This window comes from Corvus hawaiiensis, chromosome 7 (genome assembly GCF_020740725.1).
Source record: "Corvus hawaiiensis isolate bCorHaw1 chromosome 7, bCorHaw1.pri.cur, whole genome shotgun sequence".
Taxonomy (NCBI): domain Eukaryota; kingdom Metazoa; phylum Chordata; class Aves; order Passeriformes; family Corvidae; genus Corvus; species Corvus hawaiiensis.
In genome coordinates, this window is record NC_063219.1 from 38,621,630 (window position 1) to 38,632,962 (window position 11,333).

The 11,333-nt window shown below is 46.2% G+C and overlaps 1 protein-coding gene across 2 annotated transcripts in view; it reads left to right on the forward strand.

Annotated features, from left to right (window-relative positions):
* Positions 1-11,333, forward strand: part of MBD5 (methyl-CpG binding domain protein 5) — a 110,346-nt gene that overhangs the window by 95,140 nt on the left and 3,873 nt on the right. For both annotated transcript variants that reach the window (XM_048309971.1, XM_048309972.1), the window contains 4 exons: positions 206-441; positions 2,497-3,705; positions 7,949-8,022; positions 9,392-9,467. In XM_048309971.1, coding sequence (XP_048165928.1) covers positions 206-441; positions 2,497-3,705; positions 7,949-8,022; positions 9,392-9,467 — 1,595 coding nt within the window. The remainder of the gene's footprint in view (positions 1-205; positions 442-2,496; positions 3,706-7,948; positions 8,023-9,391; positions 9,468-11,333) is intronic.

Sequence of the window (11,333 nt, forward strand, 5' to 3'; positions counted from 1 at the left end):
CCTGGCTGTTCCAGGAGTCCTGTCAGGAGAGGTGACACAAAAGACCCAACGGTGGAGAAATAAAGAGTAGGAGAAGCACCCCTTGAGCCCCATTCCAGAGGATGGCGGGGAGCAGGGCTGTTTCCCAGAGGTTTTCCTGGCAGTCAGGTCAATGGGAGTGCAGGGAACTGCTGCTGAGTGGGGTTTGCCTGTGCTTGCATTGCAGGGGAGATGTCATCTCTGAACACTACTCTGAACAACCATCAGCTCAGCCATCTCCAGTCGCTCCTCAACAACAATCAGATGTTTCCTTCAAATCAGCAGCAGCAGCAGCAGCAGCAGCAGCAGCAGCAGCACCTTCTCCAGGGCTACCAGAACGTGCAGGGCTTTCAAGGCCAGCCCCAAATTCCTGGCCCAGCCAACAACCCAAACCCCATGGCGTGTCTGTTCCAGAATTTCCAGGTAGAAAAGAAAATGAAATCAATATTCAAACAAGTGTGCAGCTCTCAGGAGGTAAAATTCCATCCTCCAGAGTTTGGGTTTCTTTGCTGGTTAAGACAATACTATTTATGTAATTACATGGATGCTGTATACAATATATTCTTTCAGTAGCTCATGGATTTTGCAAGTCAGGAACATTTGTTATTGAAATGTTATTCCTTTCTCCTTAGGAATTGGATTTAGTTCCTTTGGAAGGAGTTATGCTGCATGTATTGAAAAGAAGTTCCTCTGTGTGCTGACAATCACTATAGAATTTTAGCAAAACTCTTTTCCATCTCACAGAAATGATCCTAAATTCCCATTTAGCCCATTGTAATAATTCAGCAGTGAGAAAGAAATACTGATAGCGCTTTGCAGGAATTAGAAACTTCGTAAGTTGTTATAAGTGCCTGTGTGCAGCAGTCCTCTTGTATTCCCACTGAAATGGGATGGAAGAGCTGGGATGGGGAGTGTACAGCCTGAAAAAACAGGGATTGGAGTGAATAAACAATGACAAACTGGGCAAAAATACTTCCGTGCTCTCCACATGACAGACAGTTATTCCTAATGCAGGTTGGGTATCGAGTTAACACAGCAAAAATCGGTGACAAACCCGGAGTGCAAAGAGGGATTTGTTGTTCCTCAGTATTGCTGCAGAAGTGCGGGTGTGAGGAGGGCACTGCAGGTGGGGCCAGGCAGTGCTTTCACCTTTCCAGGAGGAAAAAGGAGCTGTGGAGAAGTTTGCCTGGAAAATCTCAGTTCTCTGCCTGTTCCCTCTCCTGTAGGAATTTTGGTCGCTTTAGCCCAGTATTTTTTTGTGTCACATTCCCAGTTATATAAATAGTCACAGTAAGCAGTTAAAGGGCTTTTGGAATATTTTCCCCTTGGTTTTCACAGTTTTTGTTGTAGGGATCTTGTTGGCATCGTGTTCCCTGCCTGTGGATGCAACAAGGAACAGGAAAAGCTCGGGTGGTTGAATCTGGAGGTGCCAGTTTGCTGTGGCGGGGCCTGGCTCAGAGCACAGGGATGCAGGTGTGGGATATGGGGGACTGCAGTCCATGAGATCCCGTGGGAGAGGCACACAGCAAAGGGGAAAACAGGAATGTTGACCAATTCCAAAAGCACAGTGATGACATTCAGGAGTCCATTGAGGAGCACACAAAGAGGACAGAAGAAATAGTGGGGTCTGGGAAGGAAAGAAGGAGAATAGGTGAGAGCAGAACTCAGAGGTTGTAGGGTCTTCTCTGGAGATTCAAACCCCACCTGGATGTGATCCTGTGCTCCAGCAGGAGGTTGGATTAGATCTTCTCATCTGGAGAAGAGAAGGCTCCTGGGAGACCTCACAGCAACTTGGCGTGTCTGAAGGGGCTGTGGGGAGGCTGGAGAGGGACTGGAGTGGCAGGACAAGGAGGGATGGGTTCAAACTGAAAGGGAGGAAATTTAGGTGGGATATTGGGAAGGAATTCCTGGCTGGGAGGGTGGGGAGGCCCTGGCACAGGGTGCCCAGAGCAGCTGTGGCTGTCCCTGGATCCCTGGAAGTGTCCAAGGCCAGGCTGGACAGGGCTTGGAGCAGCCTGGGACAGTGGGAGGTGTCCCTGCCCGTGGCAGGGGGTGGCACTGGATGGGATTTAAGGTCCCTTCCAACCCCAACCATCCTGTGGCTCTGTATCAGAAATACTGACCTTGGTGCAGTTGTGTAGGACTTGAGAGAAAACAGGAGCCTGCTGTGCCTCAGTCGGAAGAGGGAATTCCTGACAGGCTCTGGAAGAGGTGACAGTGTTGTCCCAGCAGTGCGTGGGAGGTTGTGTCATGTCATGCAAGGTGTCCACTTGGATCCACGAGGCAAAGTCTAAGACAGTGGTTTTGTTTTCCTCTGAATTAGGCTTTTAATTTTCTCTCTACCTTGTTCAGCATGAAAATCTGTAACAGATGTATGACTAAAAGAAACGTGCTGTAGTGAATAATCACAGTTTGTCTGCTGAAATCCAACTTGAGTTCAAACAGCTATTCCCATCTTCTCCTCTCCTCTCTTCTCAGGTGAGGATGCAGGAAGACGCCGCTGTCCTAAACAAAAGAATGATCAACCAGATGGGAATGGCGCCAGTTCCTGAGAGCTCCAACACTCTCCTTCCTCCCTTCCAGGAGCCCCCCTGTGATCTGCAGCAGAGACCTGACCCATCCCTGGCCCAGCAGGCCAAGGAGAACCCCAACGCCGCCGCGGCCGCGGGCGACGCCTCGGTGGACGCCATCTACAAGGCGGTGGTGGACGCTGCCAGCAAGGGGGTGCCGGTGGTCATCACCACCGCCGGCTCCAGCTCCGCGCAGCCGAGCCCCATCCCCGCCCTGAGTGCCATGAGTGCCTTCACAGCCTCCATCGGGGACCCCCTGAACCTCTCCAGCGCCGTCAGCGCCGTCATCCACAGCCGCAGCGCCGCTGCCGAGCACGAGGGGCGCGCGCGGAACGCCCGGGGCACGCGGGTCCTGAAGAACTCGGAGCACGGCAAGAGTTCCAGTGAAGGGGATGGGTACGAGTATTACAAATCAGCCACTTGTAACACGCCCAAAAAGCAGTGGGAAGGGGAGCAGAGCCCCGTGGGGGAGATAAACAGGTGGAAATGTGAGGAGTTCCTGGAGCACTCCGCCCATGTCCACAGCAGCCCGTGCCACGAGAGGCCCAACAACATCTCCACGCTGCCGCTGCTGCAGGGGGAGCAGCACCAGGCCCTGCTGGCACAGCGGAACTGTCAGAGCGAGAAAATGCTGGAGGAGAATTTCAGGTATAACAGTTACAAAAGAACTATGATGAGTTTCAAGGAAAGACTGGAGAACACTGTGGAACGATGTGCACACATCAACGGGAACCGCCCGCAGCAGAACAGGGGCTTCGGAGAGTTGCTCAACACTTCCAAACAAGACCTGATCCTGGAAGAGCAATCTCCCAGTTCCTCCAATAGCTTGGAAAGTTCCTTAGTGAAAGACTACATCCATTACAATGGAGATTTTAATGCCAAAAGCATTAACGGGTGTGTGCCCAGCCCCTCGGATGCTAAGAGCATCAGCAGCGAGGAGGACCTGCGGAACCCCGACTCCCCCTCGTCCCACGAGCTCATCCACTACAGGCCGAGGACGTTTAATGTGGGCGACTTGGTCTGGGGCCAGATCAAAGGACTGACTGCCTGGCCTGGCAAACTTGGCAGAGAAGAAGAGGTTCACAATTCATGTCAACAGAACGCTGAGGAGGGGAAGGTATATTTATATCTCTATGCACATCTCTCTCTCTTTCTCTCTCCCCCCACGGGCATGCAAATGGTTGTCAAAATTTTGTCTTCTTTATTTTATCTTTGTCTCTTCTTTTAGCACCACAAATGGATTTTGTTCATAGCTGTAGCTTGTAGGGCTGAATTTCCCCTTAATTTCCTGAGAAACCTCTGCCAGGGCCATGAGACAGGTTAGATCTGGGTTTTGTTAAATGATTTCTTGGTGTTAACAAAAAATTGTTCTCACTTCCCTGGTGTGTTCAGACAAATTCCTGCCTGTGTCCAAAGCATCTGATATGGAAATACCTGAAAGTGTTGAAACTGCAAAAAGGAGAAGTGGCCTAATCAGACTGAGGAATCTGTAATGAGTGAAATCTCGCTGATTGACACACACTCCTCAGAGGAAATGCACACACATTTCCAACTTTAAAGGAGGTTCTGATCATCTTTTAGTAATAAGGAAAGTGTTCCAATTTGCTCTTTCATACTGAAATCCTTTTTTTTGTGTCAACAAATCATGTGCTTGTTGGGGAACGTACAGGAAATGCAGTTATCAAGGAGTTACTGGTTATTTTACTATGAAAATTTTCCCAAATCTGGTCTCCACTACTTGTGTAACGTCATATCTTTGTAGTTCTCATAAAATGCCTCACATCTTCCACCTATAAATATTTTCAAGTGCCATTCTACAAAATGCAAATGTGAAAAATGCATAAGCAGAAAGGAGACATTTAAGGAAATAGGGGTTTGTCAGGGACACAAAGAAATCAAATCACTTAAAATGAGGAGAGTGGGTTGGACCAAAGTGCTCCTTTTCCCAAAATTCAGCCAAGAGCAGTTATCCAGAGGAGACAGGGGATGAGCAGCTCATCCCATCCCACCCCCTGCCATGGGCAGGGACACCTCCCACTGTCCCAGGCTGCTCCAAGCCCCATCCAGCCTGGCCTTGGGCACTGCCAGGGATCCAGGGGCAGCCACAGCTGCTCTGGGAATCTGCCAGTCCCTCCCCACTGGAGCTGTAAATCCTGGATGCTGTTGGGCCACAGTGGTTTCACCCCTGGAGCAGGAGAACTTCAGTCTCCCTTGGCAGGTGAAAGTGCTGAATGTTCCAGAGCTTTCCACGGTTTAATCCATCCCAGCCCAAACCAGGACAATGTCTCAGAGCCCATCCCTTAGGAAGCTCAGATCCCCAAGTTACACATCAGGTTAGGAAGTGGAGGCACAGGAGAAGATCACAAACTTGTAGGGATGAAACGAAACAGGAGGAATTCCATGTCCAGTATCCCTGTCTGTGGGAGTCAGGAACACAGGAACAACATTGCCATCCCCAGTGTGCTTTGATGGATTAACTTCAGAACCTGGGTGTCCAAATCTCCTGAATGTTTAACAGAATTGAAGGGTTTCTTTTTTAGAACTTGTGCAAAGAGGGGAATTTTCTTATCCGCATTCCTGAGCAATTTCATGTTTCCTCCCTAATTTGTGGGTACCAGAACGTGCTGCTGGTCTTGTGCAAACCTCCTTTATTGTGGTGGGGTTTCTGTGCGTTGTGTGGGAGTTGTGTGATCTTAAATGCAGGGGCACCAATTTTAGTGTGTACTGAAGCACAAAAAACAGGGAAGCAGATCCTTGGAATGCTCACATCAAGGTGGAGACCAGTCCACGTTCTCCATGAGGAAGTCCCACATCATGGATCACGTCTGGCATCAGACCACCTTTAATTAATCATTTTAAATTTAGAAATAGGAGAAGTGTGTCTAATTCCTTCATCAAGCAGTGCAGAGTGAACGCCCATTCCAGAGGGCAGGAGCTGAGGGTGAAAGGAGGGATCCACAGGGAAAAATCCACACCAAACCAGAAGAAATCACCTGGAAACCACAAAGAAACAACCTTGGAAACCACAAAGAAACAACCTTGAAAACCAAATGTTCTTCAGGAATTCTGCACCAGTCCATGGGGGAGTGACCTGCAGCGCTTGGGAAAATTTTCTTTTCCCTGGAGCTTCCTGAAAACATCTTTTAAAGTCTCTGTGTAACCAAATGTGACCCTCCTGTGTTGTGACATGAATTTGCTGTTGGGATTTGTACATTCTCTGGTCTTTATGCATTATTTGATTTTTGTTTCCATTTAAAAGATTTTGAGCACTCAGGTATCTAATGGAATAATGGGTCTGTGTGGAGGATCCAGACAGGAGAAGTAGGAATATTGCACCTTCCTTCCCTTGGTTTTTGGCTACTGGAAATTAGAGGAGCCCAAGGAAGTGCAGCAGAAATGTCTGGGAAGAAGAGGAACAAGCCTGAGTCTAACCCCAAACCAGAGGAGTTGTATTTCATTAAGCAATTAATTTGACTATTATCCATATTAATCACCTAAACAGGTTTTGAGAGCAGTCAAAGGTTTTGTGGGAGCTTTCCATGGTGAATTTTAACAGGGCAAATCCTGCTCTCAGTGTGACTTTCCATGGGTTAAACTGGCCTGGTTCAACTGGGCTGTTCTGGTTCTGCAGGTAAAACAGGGAGGATTTCTCCCTTCTCTGTGTGTGATTTGGTGTGCAGTGGCCTGTTGATACTGATGATATTATTAATTGTTATTTCTGTTAGAGTTGCTGTCCATCCCCTGTTTTGTAGCAATTTGATACTTCTTCCCAAAAAAAAGTGGTTTTTAATGTATAACCATCACAGAATGCCGATAATGAAGATATTTTGTTACTTTAAGAGGCCCTTTGTTACCCAAACACAATATTAACTCTTGATAGCATGATTTACATGGAACTTTGCTGTTTCTCTCCTGGCAGCCCTTGGCAGTTTGTTCCTTAGTTACACATTTCTATCATGGATAGGCACAATTCCTTTCTTCTCATCTTTGTCCTTAGAAAAGCTCCCCAGGTTTTCAGTTTCTTCTGTGTGCATTTGTATTCTGCCAGGCTCCAATGAGGGGAGGAATTATTTGAAGTATTTGCATCGAAAGTGAGCACAGTTTTAAGGGGAAAACTCTACAATTTGTGGCATAATTGAATTTATTTCATGAAAATTGAAATCTCAGCTCCCCATGTGCAGATTTCTCCATTAAAGACTCCTGGAAGTGCCTGGATCAGCACATTCCCAATTTCTTTAGCACAGGTGTGACTTCAAGACATTGAAATTTGGTCTAAACGTGTGATTTTGGGCCTTATTTCAAGAGATTTTGGCAGCTGCTCACCCATTGCTCCACCTTGTCGTGTCCACATGTCAGATCTGTGGTGAATATTAATTATTGATTCATTGGAAGGCAGAATTCTGAGGGAATTTGCATTCCCACTTCATTTCCAGGTTGTGTACAGGCACACTCAGTAAATTTGTATTTATGTAAAATGTCAAGTAAGAGGTAGCAGAGAAACAGGAACTGAACCATTCATTTTCTTGAGGTTGATGTGTTATAAATACCTGATTTTGTTGTTTTTACCAGCAGGAATGACTGAGCCAGATCAAAATAACAGAGTGAAGTGGCTTCATGTTTTGAGATGCAAATGATGAAATTATAGAGATGTTATAATTAATTTTCTGCTTTTGTTGTTACACTGGGACTGACTGGTGCCCACACAGTGGTTGAAATTGCTTAAATTTAAAATATTCAAGATTTAAATTCCCAGTTCTCTTGAGCACGCACCCAAATTCATCCCTGAGCGCTAAAGAAGAATAAGAAATAATTAAAATAACTGATTTTAAGACAAATAAATAAGCTGGAGAAAGCTCTAGTGAAGAGTCCTGGATTCAAAAGGCAAATAAAGATTTTCCTTCTGGAATGGGAATGAGTTTGGCTGTGCCATGAGTTGAACAGAGACCTGGAATTCTTCACCCAGGAACTGAAGGTGATGGGAACACTTTGGTGTAAAAATGGGATCGTCAGTCCCAGGCACTCAGCATTCCAGGGCTGCATTCCAGGTGTAAAATCCATTGGGCAAAGTGAGTGCAGACTGGGAAACTTCACCAGCACTTTGTGTTAAGACACAAAGTTTAAAAGGGCCCTAAAAAGATTCTTTTCCTCAGTTTTGTTGCCACCAATGTCCCGGATTTGCGTTTCTGTTGCTGCTGGTGCGAAATTCCAATGCGTGGGTTAACGTGGGAGGGGTGGGGAGATCCAGGCGTTATTCCTGCCCCACTGGGAGGCAGTGCCAGTGGGATTCCCAGGCTGGCAGTGCAGGAAAGGTGGGATTTGCTGCTCTGGGTAACGAGGCTTGGTGTCCATCCCTTCCTCAGGTGGAGCCGGAGAAGCTGAAGACACTAACGGAGGGGCTGGAGGCGTTCAGCCGCGCCAGGAAAAGGAACAGGAAGTGAGTCCATCCCTCTTCCCCACCAAATCCAGTCATTCCCTTTCTCTGCTCCCATTCTGGGGCAGCTCAGCCAAACTGAGGGGTTCATTCCTTGGAATTCCTTGTGTTGGTTCTGGGATCTGATGCGTTTTGAGTGCATCTCCTCTGTAAAACGTCCCACCTGTGGGAGCTTCTGGAGGATTCCTGAGCTACAGCAGTAAAAAGTCATTACATCCCAACTGTTCTGACCAAATCACACTTTTTAACCAGGCCTGCCCCTCTGCCCCTGTCCCTGTGGCAGCTGAGCTCAGGTTTGTTCAGAGAAATCCCCTTTATTTCCCACTGCTGAGAAGCGTTGCGGGATTTGTGGCTGGCTGAGCTCTGGTCACACCTGCGCCAGCTGCTGGGGTTTATCCAACTTCACCTCTTAGTGGCAAATACCAGGAGAGAAAAACTGTGGAACAGCAAATATTGGGGTCTGAAGCATCAGGATGGGCAACAAGAGGAAAATTACTGAATTTTGGGGAAAAAAACCCCTCTGGACATCTTTAAAAGGATGGCAGAGTAGGAGTTGTGCTGTGATTGGGTTTGTTCTATGATGCTGCTCCTTATTTACTGTCATAGGGAAAAGATGTTCCTTAAATCTGTGAGAATTCAAACTCAGCTCTGAATGACCACAGGCTGAAAGGGATTAGATAATTCTCTCTCTTACCCTCCTCTTAAGAGGTCAGCTTTGTTTTTATTTCTGTGTCCCAGGGGCTAAAGAGAAGGATTTTTTATGCCAATGACACAGTGTTGGTGGCTGGTTTTTTCCAAGATTACCCTCAAAATACCTTCCTGGATTTTAAGGGAACACAGGAGGGCTTTTGGCAACTTCCCAGTTATTTATTCGTGTCTCATGACAGAGATGGTTCTCCTCATCCCCCTCCTCTCATTTCCTCCCCTCCAAAGTGGGACCTGGCCCTGTGTCCAAGTGGGAAAAGTCCTTAGGGAAGAAGTGGACATCCATAGAAATGTCACTGTGAAGTGAAATGTGCTTGGAGCTGCCCCATGACCTGGGGTAATTTGGGGTTGGAAGAAGAAAACCTTCACTCACCCCTCCCACAGCCTGAGGAGTGCTGCCATTCCAGGGTAAAACTGGGAATAGTTGAGATAATGAATACAATTTATTGGAAGTTAGAAGGATATTTAACTTTTCCTCTGTAATCCCAACACAAACCTTTACTTTCCATAACATTGTTATAGGTCTGATCTTTCTCCTTGTGCTCCCAGCCTGGGAGGCTCCAGGGTCAGAACATTCCCAGTGAATTCATCTGTTTGTTATTTAATTTTTTTCAAGTTTTCTTTCTATCCTTAAGAATTACTGATGGCTTTCATCTTTTCTCCCTAGAAGTGGAAAGCTAAATAACCATTTAGAAGCTGCTATACACGAGGCCATGAGTGAACTAGACAAAATGTCTGGGAATGTAAGTTCTTTTTCCTTGGGAATATTCTCCTTTTCCATGTTTCTGCATGCTTGTCCCTTGGAGGGAGGCTTGGTTTGGGTGGCTTTCTAACAAATCCTGGTTTTATTTTCTGAAATAATGGGGAGTTTTCAATATTTCCCCTGCATTAAAACCTGTTTGCAAATGTCTGATGGTTCTGAAAAATGGGAAAAGTTGTAGGATTTTAGGTGCATCGCAAATTTTATTACTTTTAAAAGAGATTTACACATCCAGCCTGATAACAGCTGGATGAGTTCCAGTCCAGCTCCTATTCCATGGGGCTCCTCTGGCTAATGACACAAAATCAGGCTCATTTGTTTCTCAGCTGGAGTGGCAAGGTATTGAAACCTCATTTGAAAGCATCTTTCTTTTGAGTGCAAAACTCTTGGAATTCAGTTTTCCCCATGAGAAATGAAAGAGATTGTCATGAAAGGTAAGTTTAAAAAAAAAAGTATTTCTAATACCACACCCAAGAGTGGTTTTTCCACACTAATTACACCGTTGTTACGTAGCTCCAGGAACTTTCCAATAAAGAGTTTGGTTTATAAAATATCCTCACTTTTCTACCAAAACCATGGCTGTAATTTCATTGCAGCCCACCTAAAAATAAAAAACTAAATCTATCACAGCACATGTAACCTCCCACATCTTCTATTTGGTCATTAATTATTCAAATTATTAATTATAAAATGTTTGAACACAGGGGAAAAAAGTTTTTTGCTGATGTTCAGTGCTTAGGACTGAACATGTGCGGGTGTGGAAGTTACAGTAACACTTCAGGGAGCTTCTGGAGTATAAAAAAGGAAATATATTTATATATAATTATATATATTTATATATATGAAGACCTGCAAGCTTCGTATAAATCCAGAGCTGATTTCAGAACCACCAGGAAATACTAAAGAAGTTATTCAGTAGCTTTTAAATAACAACCCAACCAAATCTTTCGTTGAAACTGAATTTTACAAGCTGAGATTTGAGCCTTGATTTAAGACAATGTTGTTGTGTTTCCCTCCTTTGGAAGGCCAAGGAAAGCAGGAGATGACTGTAGGTCTGTAACAAATAAATATGGGATGGGTGTTTGGGCTGGCCCATCCTGCTGCCACCTTTTCCCACCCATATATCCAGGAATATTAAAAGCTGCCTGCTCTGGGCATTGTGAGCAGCAGGAAGTGGCTCAGGGCAGGTGCTGTGGTTGGATTTGCTGCTCTGGTTCTTCACCCAGACAAACTGATGGACCTGCAGTGCCTTGATTGATATTTTAATTATGTGGGCACAGAAGTTGGGACCAGGGCTGATTTCCATGAGGATTCTCGTTCCTAGAAGCACTCCCAGGGAATCAGCAGCTCTCTTTTTAGTGACTTGCAGCTTTTGCAGCTCCTGCTGCTCAGTCCCAGTCAGTGTGAAATGGGAAACATGTGCAGCAGGGTCCTCAGCTCCAAGAGGGAATTCTGCTGGCAGGAGCCAATGGAGGCAGGGAATGTCAGTGGCTGGAGAGCTCGGGAAGGAGCCCGGGAAGTGCTGAAGGATTGGTTCCTGCTGCTGGGAGCTGCAGCTGCTGCCAACAGATGGTGGTGGAATTCCACACCAGGCTCAGCCTTCCTCCTCCTCCTCCCTCTCCCACTGGTTTTTCCTGAGCAGCCAGCGATGACAAACCTTGGCTCTCAATCCATCCAGCACTAGCTCGGAATTGAATGCTTCCTTTTTAAACACAAAGAGTTTGCTGAACATCCCTCATTCCTCAATAACAGCCCTCAGCTGGACTTCCCCAGTTTTCTCTGTTGTCAGCATTTTCTCACCACCTTCTTCCCACTTTTCATTGCTCTGGTCACTACAATGTATAAAAGT